This window comes from Eublepharis macularius, chromosome 14, assembly GCF_028583425.1.
Source record: "Eublepharis macularius isolate TG4126 chromosome 14, MPM_Emac_v1.0, whole genome shotgun sequence".
Classification (NCBI taxonomy): Eukaryota; Metazoa; Chordata; class Lepidosauria; order Squamata; family Eublepharidae; genus Eublepharis; species Eublepharis macularius.
Window position 1 is genome coordinate 64,103,800 of NC_072803.1, and position 21,960 is coordinate 64,125,759.

Consider the following 21,960-nt stretch of genomic DNA (forward strand, 5'->3'; position numbering starts at 1 on the left):
GACTTGCCAGTTTGCTGCTCAAAGCAGGCATCTTGCCTCACAAGTACATTTTTAACCTCTCCTCCCACTTTGCTGTTAACTACCTTTCCACTGCTCTTTAGAAGTGTTTACAAAAAACTGCAAACTCACCCAAAGTAGCAGAACAAACGAAGAAGAAAGGCACATCAAAACAAGATGGAACTAAATTAACCACAACAAGGAATCTTTCATTCGAAGACACCAACATCTAGTCAATGCCGAACTGGTTCCTAGGTAAACAGTATGGATGTAACGGCTGTGTGGCAGACCGACCTCCTCCTCCACCACTGCTGCTTCCTCCTCCAGCTCCACTTCCTCCGGTGCCACTACCTCCTGCCCCCAACTGCAGGCGGTCTTCTTTTTCATGTTGCTGGTCTGCAGTTTTTTTGGAGCGCTGCATTCTGAAATGAGGTATGCATGCATGTGAGGCAAAGTTCCTGAGAGCACTTCCATGGCTGGAGCCTTTTTAACATTCCCTTTCTTTCCACACGTGGCTGCCACATTATTTGTAAACACTGAACCCATGTGGACTGAATATCTGTCTACATGAGACATCTTACACAGGGATGCCCAAGTGTAGGGAGACGCAATGTTAGCCAGGAAGCCTAGTTTAAAAAGACAGAGGAGGTGAAGATTGCTCCTCAGAAGGTTTGTTAATTTCATCTTCTCCTCCTCTAAGGCTCTGTCAATTTCACCTCCCCTTCAGGGTGAAGATAAAATTAACAAACCCTCTCCCCAGGCTCTGTCTTTTAAAACTACCCTCCTGTAAAGAGGTGAAATTGACCGAGCCTTTGGCTCTGTCTTTTTAAACTACACTTCCCGGCTAACATTGCCTCTCCATACACATGAGCGTCCCTGTGTAAGAGGTCTCGTGTAGAGAGACTCTGAGTCTGAGAACATGAGCTGTTTCCACCCAACTGTTGTCAGGCTGGGAAGGAGGAAAGAACCCAGATGCTTCCACACTTACACAGATGAGTAAACAGGGCCTTAGCTTTGGGGTAGGCTGAAGAGAAATTTGCCAAGATGCAGCACATTCCTGAAATGTCCTGTGAAGGTACTGCAAAGGACGTTTCAGGGCCAGGCCAGAGGGGGCCACATTCAACTCTCGACCTGGTGTGAGAGAAAGCTGGATGTGCTCTGGTTGGTGGTGGAGCTCGGAGAGGAGCAGGAGCTGATGAGTTTGCAGCAGGGATACCCGTCTGCCCTGGACACCTGCAAGCAGAAGAGTCCAAGGAGAGAGGGCCTCGTGCCCTAGAAGCTACCACTTGGAGACCAAGGAAATGGAAGCAGGAAGTAGATGCCATGCTAATAAAAGGGGAAAGGAGAGGGTGAGGAGGAATCCCCTGCATCAATCTCTGCCCTGAACTACAGGGAAAGCCACGGAGGGCAAGGGAAAAGGCTGCTGGCTAATTCTCTTCCCTCCACTGGCCATGGAAGCCCAAAAGGGAGAAGTGCTGCCAGTCCGTCCCGTAACACTTGGAGAGAGCGCGCTCTCTGCACCTAGTTCCCTGCAGGCTGGGGCTGAGCAGTAGCAAGCCAAAGGTCCCGCTCTGCCAACCAGCCAAGATCAGGCGGCCTAGCTCCGAGCATCTGTATCAGGCCTGGCCAGTTCATTCTGCCTGCCCATCCTGCAGCTGATGCCACACGCTTCTCTTCCCTCCCTCGGACTCCAAGGCTGTACAGCACAGTCTCGGGGAACTTGCCCAGCTGCTCCCGAGGTTCCCGGCCTGGACCACAGAGTCTCTACTGCATCCTTCCCCGTCTGTCAAAGCACACTGCCAGGCTTCCACTGGTATCAAGCCTATTCAGGAACAGCCTTTCATCTGGCTCCCTCCGCTCTGGCCTAGCAGGACTTGCACTCCCAGCCCCCACCTCTTGTAGGACCCTGGACTGCCCTGCTGGCTTCTGCTTACCCAGTGAGCTGCTTGATCACACCAATTGCTGCATCATCCAAGGCTGCCTTCCCCATCCTGCTTGGCGTCATCAAGGGTGTGCACTGAACGCCCATCACAATTGCCTTCCCGTCCTGTTGGAAACTGCCTGACTGGCTTGGGCCCCCAGTGGAGCTTTGGGTAGAGGCTTCTGGCGGAGGCAACGCAAAGTCCTATGCAATGCAAGAAGAAAAAGTCCTGCTAAATCACACTAACGATCCCCTGAGATAAGCGTCTGGTTGCCAGCTGTGGTTGGCCAAGTGCTTCTGGGCATGAAGGCAACAGATCTCCTCTGAACACAGTCCTCAGCACAGCCTGTGAACATGGAGGATCCATTTAGCTGCCATATCATTCAGCTATCATATTATCCAGCCCGCCTGTTAAGATCTGCCTCCCAAGCCCTGCTCTCTGTGTCCCCTGCCTTCAGAGGTGAACTGGGGGTGGGGGCAACCAGAGGCAAAGCTTTTCCAAGAGTGGCACCTTACTTACGGAATGCCTTTTTTCCCTTTGAGGCTTGCCTGGCGCCTATGTTACCTGGTGCCAGGCCAAAAGATTTTTCTTTCTTCAGGCCTTTAATTAAAGGTCAATCTTTTAATAGCATGCTTTGTGTCTGAACATTGTTAAATTCATTTTAAACTGTTCAATTATTCATTTTTTTATTCTGTGGCTGTTTTTCCCCCAGTTCTTTATTTAATTTATAACTTTTAAGGTTATGTTTTATTATGTTGTTTAAGAAGCTGCTTCAGGCATGTTCCCTAGGAGAGGCAGCATGAACACTCCCTGAATACCTAAACAAATATGAAGTTTACCAACCCTTGGTTGACCTATAGTCCCTGAAAATACCTAGTTCTGTTCTATGACTATCTGATCCAGTGGCCATCACTACATCTCATGGCAGCAAATTCTCAAAGTTAATGTAGAACATGAAAAAATGCTTCCTTTCGCCAGGTCTGAATCTACTGCTAATCAGTTTCATTGGCTTACCTAACATTCTAGCATGTTTGGATAAGGCAGAAGACAGTTTGGTGTAGTGATTAAGAGCGGCAGGACTCTAATCTGGAGAACTGGGTTTGATCCCCCACTCCTCCGCTTGAGGCCAGCTGGGTGACCTTGGGTCAGTCACAGCTCTTTCTGAGCTCTCTCAGCCCCACCCACCTCACAGGGTGATTGTTTAATAACATACTTTGTAAACCACTCTGAGTGGGTGTTAAGTTGTCATGAAGGGCGGTATATAAGTCGTCTATTATTATTATTGTTTTTTTTTATAATTTTTTTTTATTTTTAATTTCTAACATAAAAAACTACAAAAAACTACAGAAATATAAAGGAAAAAAGGGGACTGGGGAAAAGGGAAGAGCAACATATAAACAGAAAACACACACTACATCTACATGTCTTGTATTCCCTTCATACTGCAATTTTTCTTTAAAGTTAACTTTCTAATATGCTATCAGATTGGTAGATCTTATAAAATACCGACTACATTCAAGATCAGGTCTTCTCCCCCCCCCCCCGCGTCTCGGTCTTAGTTCTCTCTGCGCAGCTACAATAGCTGTGCTCGTTCCCTCCTCCCCCCCACTCTCCCCTTCAGGCTTTGAACTTTCTTCTTGCTGGAACTCCTGATGGTTAAACAAAAAGTCCCTCAGCTGTACTTCCGATGTTAACTTGTAGGTTTGATCCTTGTATCTAAACCAGATGTCTTCTGGAAACAACCATTTGTATTTTACTTCACATTTCCTCAGGAAAGCCACAAGTCTTTTATGTTTAAATCTTCTTTTACGAGCCAAAAATGGAACTTCCTTCAATATCTTAACCTTATTGCCCAGATAGTCCAAGTCCACATTATACGAATTATATAAGATGGTGTCCCGAGTCTTCTTAGATGAAAAGTCAATAATAATCTCGCGAGGCAGCTGACACTTCCTTGCATATTTTTTTTTTTTTGAAAATTTTTTATTGGGTTAGAATCCATTATTTCCACATTTACATTCAATTTTCCCCAATTTTTTCATCTCTAACCCCCTCCCTTCCCCCCCCCTTTTTGTTGACTTCCAACAGCTTTCCAACCCTTTGTCCCCTTTCCCTTACTTTTATTAGCTTCCTCTATCTAAAACAAATATATATTCTCCATTATTCTAAGCAGTACATCCTTAACTATTTTTAACATTATATGCCCAAACTGTAAGCCTTTGTTTCCATCTTAGATAAACAATTTATCCCAATTTTTCAATTTCAGGTATTTCTATATATCATAAACCATATAGATCATACATTCGTTTATATCAAACAATTTGACTTATTCTCTATATATATTACTCATTCTATCTTTTTATAATAGTTCTATATATCTCTCCTCACGTAGTCAATCAATTTGACCCATCTATATCTTCAGACATTCAGTTTGGTACAAAACTTGTCAGAAAAAAAAAGAAAATATTGTTAGTTAATCGCTCCTTATATTTAGTCCTTATAATTAATTATTTTCTCTATGTTCTGTTTGTTAACCTATATATATCTATATATATGTCAATCTATTACTCTGACTGCTTATTAATTCACATTTATCTCTTCTCCCCCCGGTAAAGTCTCCCCCCTCTACTTCAATACTTCAGTAGTTCTCAAACTGCCACAGTTTTCCTCCCACCTCCCATTTCTTCTCCAGGTATTGTTTCAGCTTCTCCCAGTCTGTGTTGAACTGCCCTGAGTCCAGATCTCTCAATTTTCTTGTCATCTTGTCCATTTCAGCCATATACAGCAATTTGTAAGTCCAATCTTCAATAGTTGGCACTTCTTGTACTTTCCATTTTTGCGCATACAAAAGTCTAGCTGCTGCTGTCATATAAAATATCAACGTCCTGTGTTGGGCTGGAATTCCCTCCATTCCCAAGTTCAGTAGCAGGAGTTCTGGGTTCTTATTAATTTGAAATTGTAAAATTTCACTCATTTCTCTTATTATTTCCCCCCAGTACTGCCTGGCTACCTCACACGACCACCACATATGATAGAGGGAGCCCTCATGCTTCTTACATTTCCAGCATTTATTAGAAGTATTCGAATTCCCTAGCGCAATCTTCTTTGGTGTCATGTACCAACGATAGATCATTTTATAAATGTTCTCTTTGATATTAATACATGTCGTTGTCTTCATTGTAGTTTTCCACAAGTATTCCCATGCCTCCATTGTTATTTCTTTATTAAAGTTTATAGCCCATTTCACCATTTGTGTTTTAACTATCTCATCCTCGGTATACCACTTCAACAGTACTTGGTATACCTTGGATATTCTTTTCTTATCTTCTTTAAGAAGGGTCTGCTCTAGTTCCGAATTCTCTATTCGTATACCTCCCTTTACAGAGTCCGAATTATATAAGTCTCTGATCTGTCTATACTGGAACCAATCGTAGTTAGGTGATAGTTCCTCTTGTGTCTTTATTCTAAGTTTGGATGCTTCAGTTTTAGTTATTTCTTTATACGTTAAACATTGTTGTTCATTATCAACAGCTCTCGGGTCTATCACCTCATATGGAACCACCCACAAAGGGGTTCCTTCTTGTAGATAAATTCTGTACTTCTTCCAGATTATGTATAGACTTCTCCGAACAAAGTGATGCAGGAACATCGAGTTGACCTTTACTTTGTCATGCCATAAATATGCGTGCCATCCAAATATTTTTTTATATCCCTCTAGGGCTAATAGTTTCTTGTTCTTTAATGTCATCCATTCTTTCAACCAAACTAGGCAGATTGCATCATGATAAAGTCTCAGATTGGGCAGTTGCATTCCGCCTCTTTCCTTTGCATCTTGTAAAACTTTCACTTTCACTCGAGGCTTCTTGCCTGCCCAAACAAAATCTGATATTTTCCTCTGCCATTTTTCAAATTGTTTGGAGTCTCTGATGATTGGTATTGTCTGTAGCAAAAACATTACTCTTGGTAACACATTCATCTTAACTGCTGCAATCCTGCCCAACCATGACAAATTCAATCTATTCCATTTAATCAAGTCTCTCTCTATCTGAGTCCATAGTTTTTCATAATTGTTTTTGAATAGATCTATGTTCTTTGCAGTTAATTCGACTCCCAAATATTTCACTTTACTTGTTACTTCACAATCCGTTGTTTCCATTAACAATTGTTGTTTCTGCTTAGTCATATTTTTGCATAATATCTTTGACTTCTTTTTGTTAATGAAGAAACCTGCCAAGTCTCCAAACTCCTTGATCTTATCTATCACTCTTGGCATGTTCTCCAATGGGTCCTCTACAATTAACATTATGTCATCCGCAAATGCTCTGACCTTGTATGAATAGTCCTTTATTTTTATTCCACAAATTTCATCATCTTGACGTATTTGTATCATCAGAATCTCCAATACTAAAATGAACAACAATGGAGATAACGGGCAACCTTGTCTTGTTCCTTTACTTATCGTCAATTTCTTGGTCAATTCATCATTCACCACAATTGCTGCAGTCTGGTCTCTATAAATTTCCTTAATTGCTCTGATGAATCTTTCTCCCAATTGTAGCTTTTCCATAGTGGCAAACATAAAGTCCCAGTTTAAATTGTCAAACGCTTTTTCAGCGTCAACAAAGAAGAAACCAACCTCTTTGTCACAACGCTTGTCATAATATTCAATAGCATTGATCACTGTCCTTAAGTTGTCTCTTATTTGTCTGTCTGGCAAAAAGCCTGCTTGTTCCTCCTCTATGACTTCCGAGAGCCACCCCTTCAATCTCTCCGCCAATATCTTCGCAAAAATTTTGTAGTCATTGTTGAGTAGCGATATAGGTCTATAATTTTTCACATTAGTCAGGTCTTGGCCCTCTTTTGGGATCAATGATATATTCGCTTCACTCCAAGTTTCTGGAATCCTTTGATCCCTTAAAACCCCATTCATCACCTCTTTTAGGAATGGTGCCAGTTCATTAGCCATTGTCTTATAGAATTTAGCCGTAAGTCCATCTGGCCCTGGCGCCTTTCCTAGATTTGCAGATTGTATTGCCTTACTTATTTCCTCGTCAGTTACTTCACTATTCAACTTATTTCTCCAAGCTTCCGAGATTTCTGGAAGTTTGGTTTTCTCCAAATATGACGCTATTGATTCTTTGTTTACTTCTTTTTTATTATACAGCTTAGCGTAAAATTTATAAAAGGCTCTACTAATGGTAGCCTGCTCCAAATACGTTTTGTTATCTTCGCAAATTTTATTTATTATCTTCTTTTCCCTTTTCTTCTTCAATTGCCATGCCAGGTACTTCCCAGGTTTATTTGCACCCTCAAACGCTTTTTGATTCAGTCTTTTGAGATTCCACTCCAATTCTTTATTGCTCATTGCTGTTAGCTGTTCTTGAAGTATTTTAATTTCCTGGTATACCTTCTTTTTCCCTGGTCTCTTTTTTAGCTGTATTTCTTTGGCTTTTATTTTCTCCTCAATCTCTTGTCTTTTCTCCTCTTTCTTCTTTCTTGCTCTACCATTTAAGTCCATTAGTATGCCCCTTACAACCGCCTTGTAAGCATCCCAAACTTTATTGGTTGGTACTTCTTTATTCACGTTGTATTGTATAAAAAACTTTGTCTCTCTTCTCAGTATTTCCATATTCTCTCTTTCCTGTAACAAGTCCTCATTTATTCTCCATGCTTTCCTTTTTCTCTTTTTTCCAAATTTCCACATAATTGGGTTGTGATCTGAGCCTACCATAGGCATTATTTCTACCTCCTTAGTCCATAATGCTAAGTCTTTTGAGGCCCAGATCATATCAATTCTTGATAATGTAGAATGCCTTGCAGAATAAAAGGTAAACTGTCTGCTTTTAGGATATTCTCTCCTCCATACATCTTCAAGAGTCTCTTGTTGAATCAACTCAAAAAAAAAGCTTTGGTAATAGTCCTCTTTTCTTTTGTGCCGTTGTAGTCTTTTTGTCTAGTTCCAAGTCTGTCACTCCATTGAAGTCTCCAGCAAGAATTATCTGGTCGTATGCAAGATCGTCTAAATGCTTCCTTAAATCCTCAAAGAAGCTTTCTTTTGCACCGTTAGGTGCATAAAGTCCGACTACCAACACTCTCTTTAAATTCCAAATACATTCCACTGCTACAAATCTAGCTTCCACATCTCTCATAACAAATTTTGGCTGTAGCTCCTCTTTTATGTACAACACCACTCCTCTTTTTTTCTTGTTGGAGGCCGCTACATATTCTTTGCCCAATTTTCCAGATTTTAAATATTTTACATCCTGCTTTCTGATATGGGTCTCTTGCAAACAAACAATGTCACATTTTTGTTTTAGTAGCCAGTGAAAAGTATTTTTCCTCTTATTCGGTGAGTTTAGTCCATTTACATTCCAAGATAATACTTTACACTCCATACTCATGATCTTGTTGGTAAGTCTTTTTCATTGTCCTTAATAAATCGCTCCATCTCTCGCTCAGATCTGATGCGTTTTTTGGCCCCTCCAAACTCAAAGGACACTCCTTCCGGTAACTCCCATCTGTACCTGATTTTCATGTCCTTCAAAATCTGAATTAGCACTTTATATTTTTTCCGGTCCAGTAACACTGATCTGGGCAGTTCCTTCATTATAATAATCGTCTTGCCATCAATCTCCAATGGATCTTGAAACTGTTTTGTCACAATCCTCTCTTTCATATTTCGTGTTGTAAACTGCACAATCACATCTCTTGGTAGTTTCCTCTGGGTTGCTATTCTCGAATTCACACGGTATGCCACATCTAGGATAGCCACAACTTCCTCCTCCTCCTTCCCCAGGTACTCAGCCAACACCTCAGTCATCTGTTCTTGCGCTGACTTTCCTTCCACTTCTGGCAAGCCACGAAAACGTAGCTGCTTCTCCATATGTTTAGTTTCTGCAACTGACATTCTCCCCTTCACCAATCTCATCTCTGTTTGTTGCGTGTCTGCTAAATTCTCCATCGCGTCTTCTACTGTTTTAACTCTCTGCTGCGTTCCTTGTAATTCATTTCGTATTGTTTCCATACCTTTTTTCACTTCTGACAGCTCCGATTTTACTGTCTGTGTAACCTCTTTAACCTCTTTTATCAGCTCCAATTTCGTGTCCTTAAGTTCTTTAATCATATCTAAAAGTTTTTTGTCCAGGTTTTTATCCAGGTTTTCTATTGCCGATTGCCACTCTTTTTTTGACATCGTGGGGCTTGCTTTAGCTCGCTCCCACGAATCCGCTCTCTTCCTTAACTCCGTGGCGTAAAATTTAACGTTTTTCTATTTTAAATGTCCCGGTCTTCTTATAGAAATTAAGTTTTAAAGAGTCCAAAATGTCGGGCGTCTTTTCTCTATGGTTTCTCTATGATTTTGTAATCCAAGATGGCCTACTTCCTCTTCCGCTGAAGCCGCGACCCTTCCCCTTTCAAAAATGGCGATTCCCTACTTCCTGCCCTCCAGCAAGGGCCGCTTCTCTCCAGCCACTCTATTGTTATTACGCACTTCCTGTCTCCCGTCTTCCCACAGCAGATCTCGCGATGGTGTCTTTTTCTCACAGCTCCAAAGCCACAGGTATTCAAAACAATAGTCCCATTTCTTTAATAACTTCTTTAAACTTAGTCTCTTTTTAAATTCGATTCCTGCCGAGTCTTCCCCTCCTTTTCACTAGTCTGTTGCAGTTTAAAAATCTACTTTTTTTCCTCTCTGTTTTTATCAATCTGTCCCGTCTCAGAAGATAATGATCTTTACCTTCTCTTCACTTTTCTCGGGTTGTAATCGCTGTTTCGATTTTAAGTTCTCCTCTCAGCTTCTTCCCCCAATCGATGCTTGGGTATGTAGGTCTTATGCCAGCCGAATTGGCCCCAAAACTGCCGCAGAGATTATAGCCGACCCGTTGCAAGGTGGGACCTCAAGGATCGGGGGGAGACTCGTTGTGTAAAGCCCCCCCTCGTCCGAGATCTAGCTCACCCTAGGGTCTTGAGCGTTCTTTGCCTGCTCCCCGCCTGAGAGCAGTCGGCCGCGGGCTATTTTCACCCCGCCGGCCGGTTAAAACGGCAGTCCGGTCAGCTCCGCAAGTGGAGCTGCGTTAGACCTCCATGGATCCCAAACAGGAAGTCTCTATTCACTTCCTTGCATATTTTGAAGATGTCCGACGGACTTCCAGAATATCGCTTTTTAACTCTTCTTTAGTTGCCTTAGCAAATGACGCCAAAAGTTCCGACACCAAATCTTTTAAATTTTCACTTTGCTCCTCTTTTACATTCTGAAGACGCAGTACCGTTTGGGCACGGTCCACTTGTAATCCTATTATTTGATTCTCCAAGAGCTTCACTTCTTTACTTGTTGCTTTCATGAGTACTACGTTTTCGCGTGCAGACTGCTCTGCTCCGGTCGCTGTTTCTTTAATGGTTTTCACTTCGCTTTCCACTGAATCAACCTTTTGCCCCATTTCATTCAGTTTTGCTACAAAGGGCTGCATAGCTTCAAAGACCGCTCGTCTGACCATCTCTTCCAGGGTTTCCCCCTTCCCCTGTAACATTGCCATCACCGATTTACTCATCGCAGGGCTCTGCTTTTTCGTCGCCATCTTGGGGGGGGGGCGCTAGCTAAGTTCCGAAACTCCATGGAGGGGAAGAAATCCACGCCTTCTGAGCTTCAACTCCCACCAATCCTTCGCATACGCTTAGAAATCAGAAGGGATTCGCTTACCTACAGGTTTTCCCCTTAAATCTGCTTACTGCCGTTCTCCATGGCCCGGCGGCACGCGATGTGCTGCGCAAGTCTGCCGGCCTCCGTTAACAGGCAATTTACCCCCTGCATTGCTTTCAGGGGGTTCTTTCCGCCGTGCTCCGGACCCTGACCCCCTCACTGGGAGTCCTGGGGCTTAACCCTCGCAGGTCAACCGCCCGATCAGGCTGCTCGGACATTTCCTCCCGGACCTGCGGAGAGGAGCGTCCGACATAGCCGGGAAAATGAAACCGAATCGTCTATTATTATTATTGTTGTTGTTGTTATTTTCTCTTACCCAACAGCATTTGAGACAGTACCATACATTGCTGGAAAAGCAAGGAGAGCAGACGGCTGATGCATGTGGGCTGAGTTCATCCCTGGTGGAGGTCAGGCCACACCTAGTTTTTGGCCCTCCACATCCCACTGGGAAACACAAACAGGGCTCAGCCCCAACTAAGAACTAGAGGTCAATGGCTGGTGGGTCAAGGGAAGGCTTCTGCAGCTCAAATGACACACAATTGGGCCCATTTCGGCCTGGATTGATAAATAGGGGGGCAGCTGCGAAAGACTCACATTAACTGATGGAGCTGGGAACTCTGGCAATCAGCAGATGAGTAGCACACTGCACAGCATTTGAATTTTTTTTTAAAAAAAATGAACAGTAGAGAATTTCTAATGCAGTTGTTCAATTTCAGAACCACAAAAACCTGGAGGAGGGAGTGAAGAGGGCACGGGGCCACACGGAAGTGGAAGAAAACGGAAGGTGGTGGTCATCGGGGACTCTCTGCTCAGGAGTATGGAATGTCATGTGTCCAGGCCAGATCCCCTACTCCGAGAGATATGTTGCTTGCCAGGAGCCAGAATTCAGGATATTACAGACTGACTGCCGAGACTGATCAGACCAACTGATCGGTACCCGTTTGTGCTGGTTCACGTGGAAATGAATGACACGGCCACAAATACTATCGCAAGAATTAAAGAGGACTATGAAGCTCTTCGAAGGCAGTTGAAGACAGTGGGGACACAGGGGGTATTCTCTTCTATCCTTCCTGTCAAAGGAAGAGGAATGCAAAGGGAGCAGACCATACTCGAGGTGAATCGTTGGCTGAGGTGGTGGTGCCGGCAGGAGCGCTTTGGGTTCTGGGGCCACAGAATAAGTTTACTTAGAGAAGGCCTTCTAGCACATGATGGGCTTCACCTCTCAAGGTCAGGGAAGAAAATGTTTGGAAAGAACCTGGAGAGCTTCATCAGGAGTGCTTTAAACTGATGCCGCAAGGGGAAGGGGATGATCAACATGGGGATTTCAGTGAAGAAGTGGTAACAGTGGGGGGCCACCTGGGTAGGGCAGATCAAACAAAGGTACAAGGCTACAAGTGCCTATATACCAATGCCTGAAGTATGGGTAATAAGAAGGAAAAGCTTGAGGTTCTCTTGCAAACAGAGGGCTACAATATAGTAGGAATTACTGAGACTTGGTGGGATGATTCCCATGACTGGAATGTGGTAGGGGATGGGTACGAGTACTTCAAGAAAACCAGGAAGGGTAGAAGAGGGGGCAGAGTGGCATTGTATGTGAGGAGAGGGCTCGATTGTCAGCAAGTTCTGGAGAATATGGTTGACAGCCCAGTGGAAAGTATATGGGTGGAAATAAGGGGAGGAAGGACAAAGGGTATTATTGGAGTCTGCTACAGACCGCCTGACCAGGGAGAGAAAATGGATGCTGCCCTCCTTGAACAAATCGGTAGAGTATCCAGACATCAGAACCTTGTAATTATGGGTGACTTCAACTTCCCCGATGTGTGCTGGGAGACAGGCTCAGCAAAGCATCATGAATCATGCAACTTCCTGTCCTGTCTGGCCGATAACTTCCTTTTTCAAAAGGTGGAGGAAGCTACAAGGGGCTCGGGCATACTAGACTTAATATTAACCAACAGGGAAGTAACCATATTCTCCTTGAATTCCAGTTGTTGTGGGGGGCCAAGGAAGTTCATAGCCAGAGTCGTAGGTTAGATTTTCGTAGGGCCGACTTCAATCAACTCAGAGGCTCCATGCGGGAGTGTGCTGGAAAGGAGCGAGTAAAGGGTGGGCTCTTCTCAAACATGAGCTTTTGCAAGCTCAAGACCTCACTATTCCAGCAAGATGGAAACATCGTAAGGGCTCCAAGAAACTGGTGTGGATGAACAGAGAACTCCAGAATAAGCTAAGGGAGAAAAAGGAAAAGTTCAGGAAATGGAGAGAAGGACAGACCTCTAAAGAGGAGTATATGAGGGTTACTAGGTACTGCAGATCAGCCATCAGAGAAGCCAAAGCTCAGTATGAGCTGGGTCTGGCCAGGGTGGCTCGCTACAATAAGAAAAAGTTCTACAGATATGTGAGAAGCAAACGCAAGGTAAAAGAGGCAATTGGACCGCAGTTGGGAGTAGAAGGAGAAACTCTGAGAGAAAACAGAGAAAAAGCAGTCAGGCTTTATGACTTTTTTGCCTGTTTTCTCCCTGAAGAACTCATGCCCATCTAGAGATGGAGACATGACAGGACACCTGTTGACATTGACAGTTGACATTGACAGAGAGGTTGTGAAGAGGCACCTGGCTGCACTGGACAAATACAAATCCCCTGGGCCGGATGGGGTGCACCCAAGAGTGCTCAAAGAACTTTCTAGAGAACTTTCAAAGCCTCTATCCATCATCTTCAAGGCCTCCTGGAGGACTGGAGATGTGCCACAAAATTGGAGAAAAGCGAATGTTATCCCAATCTTTACAGAAGGGAAGAAAGATGACCCAGGAAACTACAGGCCGGTCAGCCTGACTTCTGTTGCTGGGAAGATATTAGAGCAGATTTTAAAGGGATCGGTCTGTAAGCATCTGAAGGATTGCTTAGTGATCTGGGGTACCGCAGGGCTTGGTTTTGGGCCCGGTACTTTTCAATATTTTTATCAATGATCTGGATGAAGGAGTAAAGGGCCTGCTCATTCAATTTGCTGATGATACCAAATTGGGAGGAGTGGCAAACACCCAAGAAGATAGAGTTAAAATTCAACAAGACGTGAATACTCTGGAGAAGTGGGTGGTTGTGAACAGGATGTAATTCAACATAGATAAGTGCACAGTATTACATCTGGGCCACAAAAATGTGAAGCACAAATACAGGATGGGGGATACACTTCTGGGTAGTAGTGTATGCGAAAGAGATCTTGGAGTAAGAGTGGAATGTAAACTAAATATGAGCAGTCAGTGTGATGCGGTGGCAAAAAAGGCTAATTCAATCTTGGGTTGTATCAAAGGGGCCATAGCGTCGAAATCGCAGGAGGTCATAGCCCCTCTCTATACTGCCTTGGTCAGGCCACACCTGGAGTATTGTGTGCAGTTCTGGAGGCCTCACTTCAAAAAGGATGTGGACAAAATCGAGAGGGTGCAGAGGAGAGCGACGAGAATAATCAGGGGTCTAGAGACTGAGCTCTACGAGGAAAGGCTGAGGGCCTTGGGAATGTTTAGTTTGGGGAAGAGGAGTTTGAGGGGGGACACGATTGCTTTCTTTAAATATTTGAAAGGCTGTCATTTGGAGGAGGGCAGGTAGCTGTTCCAGTTGGCAGCAGAGGACAGGACTCGAAGCAACGGGCTTAAATTACATGCAGAAAGGTACCAGCTGGATATTAGGAAAAACTTTTTCACGGTCAGAGTAGTTCAAAGGTGCAATCATCTGCCTAAGGAGGTGGTGAGCTCCCCTAACTGGCAGTTTTCATGAAGAGGCTGGATGGATATTTGTCAGAGATGCTTTAGGCTTATCCTGCATTGGGCAGGGGGTTGGACTAGAAGGTCTGAATGGCCCCTTCCAGTTCTGTGATTCTGTAAGTTCGTTTGATTTCTGTTTCAGTCAATAGGTGGGGTCAACAAAAAACACTGAAAGAAGCTCCCCAAAATCCAGGAAGACTTTCAGAAGATACTGCTGCATTCCACCCCTCATTGAAGTAGTGGGAGGGGGCAGGGTTTGCGGGCAGCTCCTGTGGATAGGGAAGCGTGCCCCCCATCCTGATGCTGGTGCATGGAGCCATGCCAGTTCTTCAGGGAGAATTTCAAAGGAAGATCATTTGGGAATCAAATGGGGTGAAAATGTGAAGGGTGCCAAATCCTCCCCTTGCATGCAGCCTCTCCTTCCCCAAAGTTCATCTTCAGGGTTATTTTTTTAAATACTGGGAAGTCCATTCAGTAAAGGAAGCAGTAGGTTGAGGAAGGAAAGAGGGAAGAATTCAACATCTTGTCCCTCTTTTGCATTTGACCAGAGAAGACCTACCCAGTTTGGCCTCTTGCCTCTCCAGCCCTCCAAAACATGCTCAGAATTTGGCACAACTGCCCAGATACACAGGCACCAATTCCCAAGCACAAGCAACGGTCAGCTGCAGAAAAGCCATAAAGTACTAACAATTATCACTGACAATAAAAGTAAGTAGCAAAGTTTTAACTTCTAAAGGTTTGGGCTCTTCCTGCTAGTGTATAAAAACTCAGTATGCAAGCTGTGTGGGCCAATCCTATGCACATGTACTCTCCAGTCAGTTTCACAGACCAGGACCTGCTCCTGCACACAACTTCTCTCTCTCGCCTCATCTCATCTGCAGTCTCCTTTTCTGACAACTTTTAGACTGAAAGCTCCTTGGGTCAGAGTTGGGTCTTGGGCTTTTTTGTTTCTTTGTGCTGCTCTGTGAAGGGCAGGGTAGATCCAGGGGGCTCCGTAAAGAACAGAATTGTCATTGTTACAGAGGAGGACCATTTACCAGTCCCAGCAAGCAGTTGAGATACTTGCTTCTTTCCTTCATCTTCTCCATCACGAACCTGGCAGACTCGTACAGCTCTTCAGAAGTGATGGACTGTGAAGAAAGAAGGAAGAGGAGTCAGCTTCCTCGGGGCACAGCAGGCTTTTCTCATTTTGTTCTGCTCCATCTCTAAGAACGCCCCAAGAGAAGTGCTCTCCTGGATCAGATCAGAAGTCCGCCCTCATCCAGCATATCTTGTTATCAACAAGGGGCAGCAGCCACAGGCTTCTGGGAAGCCCATAAGCAAGGGATGAAGGCAGCAGTCCTCTCCTATTGTCCATCTCAAACATTTAGTTATTGAGACACTTATAACCAATTTTTACCTTGACTTACAATGATGACTTACAACGGCCAAGGCCCAAACGACTTACAATGGCCGAGATCCAAACTACCTGTTTCATCTACTGTGTAACTGCCAAAGGGACTTGCACAAAGACGCCAGGCTGGGGGTTCCCCACAGGGACTCAATTCAGAAGCACTGCATGGGTCTGATTTTGATCAGGACCAAGATGTGTGTGTGGGGGGGGGGGAGGGCTTATGCCTCCAGCTGTGCCTTTTCCCAATTTGAAACAGCACCAGGGGTGTTATTTGCCCCACTGTGGAGCTGCATGTGCACCAAATGCTTGTACATGTAGCCCCTCACAAGGTCAAAAAAGCCCCCCAGCCAGTTCAGGTCAGGAGAAGGTGTGGGAGGCTGCAGGAGCCCCTCCTCCTCCTGTGCTACAGTCCCAGTCCAAATCAGGCCCTTGCAGCACTCCGGAGTTAAATTCCCACATGGAATTCATGCAGCTAGAAGGTCCCCATTGCAATCACATAGTAGATGCAACATGCAGTTTGAACTTGAGTGGGGATTTAAACCTAGGACCCCCAGATCCCAGTTTGATACTGTAATAACTTCCATTGAATATTCAAAGGTATGTAGCATTTGAACATAGAGACTCCATATCTGCTAACAGCTTCCTCCATGAATGTATCAGTCTTTTCTAAAAGTCGTTGTGTCACGGAAAGAAATGCTATACAACAATTATGTATTGTCTGAAATAGCGCTTTATTTTTCTGCTCCGCATGTACTGCTGATCAGTTTGGCAGGGTTCAGCAACTTCTAATATTATGAGAAAGGGTGAAGTTCCTTTCCATCCTCTCCATACTGTGCATATTTTTGTACACTTCTGTTATGTCTCTCCAGAGTCAATCAAAAAGCAACAGATGCTTACGCCAATCAAAGGCTACATTCAGACGGGGGTAAAAACATGCCCCGGCCTCAGCAGCCGCAGCCACAACAAACCGTGTGGACAACATCCACACATCACTGTCCACCTCCTGCACCTCCACGCCCCCCCACCTGTTGCTGCTGCTGCCCACAGCTCCCTTCCCCTTTCCTCCCCATCTGTGCCACTGTGGCCATGCTAAGGTCGCATTACACTAGCCAGGCAGTAACCTGGACTGTTTTAATGACTTTTTAAAAATTATTGATTGTATGGTTTTTTTTTACTTTTAATGTATTTTTTGAATGTTGTTAGCCGCCCTGAGCCGATCTGTGGGGAGGGCGGGGTATAAATCAAATAAATAAATAAATAAATCTGTCTGCTGTGTCTCTTTTACGGCCCCTGTCAGACAGGTGAACAAAGGAATCATAGCACCCTTGCATAAAGAGGTGGGCAAGAGGAGGGAGGTAATTCCCCCTATTGCTTGCGCCAATTGAGAAGGAAATTGCTTGCCAAATTGGAGCCAAAAGAGTCATACATCAAAAAAGAATAATACTTTGATTTTACATTTTTCGCATCAAATGTAGAGATACAGAGAGATCACACACAGACATTTTAAAATGTTAAAAAGTGCTGTTCTTTTTATGGAAGATGATGTTTTGAGTCTCAAAAGTAAGACTTCTGGCAGGCATAGCAAAAATGTCTCTAATTACCTCAATGTCTCTAATTACCATATAACCCACTGGTAAATAGAGGGTAGTTAAAATACTGGCACCATCCACTAGCTAGCATTCAATCAAATAAAACTTAAATCCAGTGGGCACCTTAAAGATTAACATTTATTTCAGTATTACTCTTTAAGGTGCCACAGGACTTATGCTTTATTTTGTTGTAACAGACTAGCACAGCTACCCTTCTGCAATTAATATTCATATATAGACAAACATGATTTGACAAGCAACCAAGCCCATTGCCGATGACTCACTTTTTATCCCTGTGAGTGCGCCTGCGCGGACATAAAAAGTGAGTCATCACCAATACAGCTTGCCTTTTATATAGTAGGATTATATTTGATTAATCATTATTCAGTTCTGGAAAACAGGAAGCCAGTGGCAGGGCGAGGAGCAGTCACACTGTGGTTGCAAAGGACGAGGCAAACACCAGGATTGTGTGACATGTAATAAGACCTTAGTGCAGAAGCAAAGGTGTTTTTGTCAGGCCCCCTGCCAGATCTCAGAGGGGAAATGGAAAAAAGGCTCTTTAAAGGGCTAAAAGCCATGGGCTGGGGGATGCTGTGCAGCCAGCAGTGAGCTGCCACACACTGTTTTGAAGGCACAGCCAAACTCCACCCACACCCTGCCACAGTGGCACCACCCAAAGCCACCCAACAGTTCACCCTTTAAACCGAAGGGGGGGAAAGGACTGGGTTTTCTCTAGGTTAACGCTGTGCTCAGAATGAGCATGGCATCCTGTGGTCACTCCCGAGAAATCTGAGGGCTTCCTGAATTCCATGAAGGAAAGAAGTCCCTGTTTGGAAGCCACCTCAGTATGGAAGATGGATGCCCCAGTCTCCTGATCTTCGGACTGCACTTCTTAATGCCATGATGATAGCCTTTTATCATGGGTGAACAGAGGGGCCAAGTTGGAAAGCAACGGTTCTCACTGACATCTGCCTTCCTAATGAAGGCATATCCTTAGGCAGTGCCTGAGTGGAAAACAGGGTTGCACTTACATTTAACAGTTGTTCGTCATGTGTCTCCTGTGTAGGCCCACACTGGGGACTGAGCAGGCTGGCCTTGGAGAGAGATTTCAAGCTCTAGAGCGCTGTAAGGGGGCACTCCTTTCTCATGGCACATGCATGGCTCGTTTCCTGCCAAAACAATGTGTTTGTGAGGGGGAGTGCCCCATTCCCTCAGTTCTCCTGAGCCACCAGAGCCCTGATATCATAACATGAGAAAAACAACAGAGTTCACAGCCTATGCCTGCACAATCCCCAGTTTGGGATTTCACAGAAAAACAACGAACTATAACAAAATTGAGAGGATGCAGAAGAGAGCGATGAGGATGATCAGGGGTCTGGAGACTGAGCCCTACAAGGAAAAGCTGAGGGCCTTGGGAATGTTTAGTTTGGAGAAAAGGAGCTTGAGGGGGGGACATGATTGCTCTCTTTAAATATTCGAAAGGCTTTCATTTGGAGGAGGGCAAGGAGCTGTTCCAGTTGGCAGCAGAGGATAGGACTCGAAGCAACGGGCTTAAATTACATGCAGAAAGGTACCGGCTGGATATTAGGAAAAACTTTTTCACGATCAGAGTAGTTCAAAAGTGGAATCAGCTGCCTAGGTAGGTGGTGAGCTCCCCCTCAATGGCAGTTTGACAGGGTTGCTTTAGGCTCATCCTGCACTGGGCAGGGGGTTGGACTAGAAGGTCTGTACGGCCCCTTCCAACTCTGTGATTCTCTGAAATAACTTACTTCCTTATCCACATTGGGATGGGCACAGGCATCAATTCTGCTAACGAGCTTCTCCAAATGGGAGTTTAACGTCTGATTCTGCACATTTGACTTTTCCACCTAGAAAGGAAAAAGTAGAATGGAAGCAATTATCCAGCCCTTGCAATACCATTAGGAGATAGACACAGGGTGAGGGGTTTTGCATTGTAATGTGCACCTCTGCCTTCCAACCTTAGTCTTATAAACACCCTTTGGTTGAGGCAAGTGAGATCAAGAGCCAACTTAACCTCTGTTCTGCATTCCATCTGTACCTCCAACTTGATTTTCACTTGTATGTTTGTCATAAACCGCTGGATTTTCTCTATGAAGACTCGATCCACAGCTAGGTAATGAAACTTGTTTTCAAACTTGCCGATAATCTCCGTAGCCTTGCAGGGGGGAAAAAGTCACCAGACAAGTTTTGCATTTCTCTTATTTTTCTCAGCGTAGCTCACCCACATTTGTAACAGAGAGCTGAGCTGCTGCTCACCTGCTCCAAGTGGCTGGACTCCATTTTCTCCATGTCAATCATGATCAAGCCTTCCACAAAGTCAATGCGCCCATTTTCCTTCTGCAGACCCTTGGTAAAGCGATCCAGCTCTTCTGGGGAAAAGTTACCCCCTTCTGAGAAAAATCTGAGAATGAAAGACATTATTTGCTTACGGATCGGTTGTATCGTTTACATTTTTGAAACGTACCAACGAAAAAAATTGGTCAAAGAGAGAAAAGAAAAACCATTGGTGGTGGCTGGTAGTGCAACACGAGCCATATTTCTAGTGCTGAAATTATACCAGAAACAATGAGATTATTTTCTGCTTTTCTGTAATGCATCGATTTACAATAATTTGTAATCAACATCAACTTACAATAACTATATTAGCATACAATTACATACTGCACATTATTGCTTAAGTGGGGTTCCTGTTGCATCCTCCATTCTCATAAATGACAATTTGTTTTCTCAGACTGAGGGTACCATCTCTGCTCGTCTGGGGCATTTTTTTGAAAAAATTCTAAAAGAAAGACCAGAAAAGCAAAACGGCCCATTGTCCAGAATTTACTCTATTCTTTTAGAAGAAAAACAGAAGACTAAAATTTTGTCCTACCAAAAAATGTGGCACAAAGAATGTAATTTTGATCCTTCCAATGACAAATGGAGTATTATTTGGAAATCTCAAACCTTCCAGTCAAAAATAGTCAACATAAAGATGCAATTCTTAAAATTAATTTCTCATTGGTACTTGACCCCTGTTAAATTGCATTATATCTGCAAATTGTTGGAAGCAATGTGGGGAACAGGGTACTTATATTCACTGCTGGTGGGGTTGTAAATTTATTCGTTCTTTTTGGGATGCAATAATTAAGGAAATTGAACACATAACAACCTATAAGGTCCCAAAATCCCCAGAAATAATTTTATTAAACTATTGGGAAAATCCTGAGATTCCTACTGCCAGATTGGACCTCATTTACTCAGTTCAAGCTATAGCTAAACTAACAATAGCTTCAAGCTGGAACCAAAGAACTGCTCCCTCCCTGAATAGTTGGAAAAACCGCATTTGGGACCACTTTGTTATGCAAAAAATCACAGACCCGGTGGCTCAGAGAGAAAACCCAAACTACAAATCATATTTTCTTGAAAAATGGCTTCCTGTCTTAGACTACCTGACTAAAGAAGATACTGGATATAAAAATACAACAAAACAAGACCTCTACTATGCCATGGCTTATCTATAATTATAATATTCAATTCTGCTTATAAGAAATTCACGTTTTCTTAAGATAAATAGGCTACCACCTTGCAGGATTTGTGGTGTGCTGTTTACAAGTTAAAAACTTTTTCTATTGTTATTATGTTCTAAGTTTATGGTTAATGTTGAACATTATTTCCATGTTAATGAATATATCTGTTTAATATATTGTATATTTAAGTACTGTTGTTAGTTGAAAAACTTTGTAAAAAAACTAATAAAAAAAAATGAAAGCGATTAAAGCTTTTTTTCCAGAACTGAGTAACCTTCTGGTCAGGTGACACCAAGCTGGGAGGATTAGCAAAGCAAAGCAAAGCATAAATGAAGGAAATAAATAATGTGGAGGGGGGAGGGGATGAAGGGTTTTGAAGAGGAGTTTTAGGGAAGGGGCACTGTGCAGCATTCCCAGGCAACGCAAAGGAGGCATCAGGAGCAGACCTTCACCTGACAGTTCAGCATAGTGGAGCTGGAGGAGTAAAAATTGCGCCTCAGGGAGGAGGCAAGTCTTTTTTCTTTCTTCTCCCACCTTCCCACTTTTTAGGTCGGTTCATTTTTCACACTTTATTGTCTATGACCACGGACCCACAGCCTCTTCCGAACAGGTGCCGTTTGGACTTCCTGCCTTGACAATCAGAGCAGTGTAATGGTTAAGACTATGATCTGTGAGACCAAGTTCAAATTCCCACTCTGCCAGGAAACTTTGGGACTGCCACTCTCTTTCATCACATGGTTGTTGCCAGAATAAAATGGAGGGGGGAGAACGTTATGTGCCTCTCCCTGAATTCCATGGCAGGACAGGATAAAAATGTACGAAATAAATGTCAACAAGGTTCCTGGGATGAAAATGATTGTTTATGATGTGCTTAAAGTTGATTCAAAATTCATAAGGCCCTGCTTGCAGGATTCTAATTTACTGATAATAATATTAAAAAATTAAAAATAAAACAAAGGGAGGGTTGGAGAAGATTGAAAGCTTGATGACTTGTCCTGGATAATGGTATTGGTGGGCATAGGGGGAGTAATTTGCCTCTCTTTGGAGCTGCGTGTGGGCTGTTCTGTGCACCTGCAGCTCTCAAG

At 43.7% G+C, this 21,960-nt stretch overlaps 1 protein-coding gene and 1 long non-coding RNA gene across 2 annotated transcripts in view; one reads left to right on the plus strand and one right to left on the minus strand.

The window, feature by feature from the left end:
* The window catches only part of LOC129342166 (uncharacterized), a 200,717-nt gene that overhangs the window by 40,697 nt on the left and 138,060 nt on the right, over nucleotides 1-21,960 (plus strand). The window lies entirely within an intron of this gene.
* Nucleotides 1-21,960, minus strand: part of CCDC180 (coiled-coil domain containing 180) — a 95,439-nt gene that overhangs the window by 18,960 nt on the left and 54,519 nt on the right. The window contains exons 22-27 of the mRNA XM_054997788.1: nucleotides 19,623-19,767; nucleotides 19,405-19,521; nucleotides 19,115-19,213; nucleotides 15,401-15,493; nucleotides 1,932-2,122; nucleotides 292-419 (exon numbers count right to left, since the gene is read on the minus strand). Of these exons, the coding sequence (XP_054853763.1) occupies nucleotides 292-419; nucleotides 1,932-2,122; nucleotides 15,401-15,493; nucleotides 19,115-19,213; nucleotides 19,405-19,521; nucleotides 19,623-19,767 (773 nt within the window). The remainder of the gene's footprint in view (nucleotides 1-291; nucleotides 420-1,931; nucleotides 2,123-15,400; nucleotides 15,494-19,114; nucleotides 19,214-19,404; nucleotides 19,522-19,622; nucleotides 19,768-21,960) is intronic.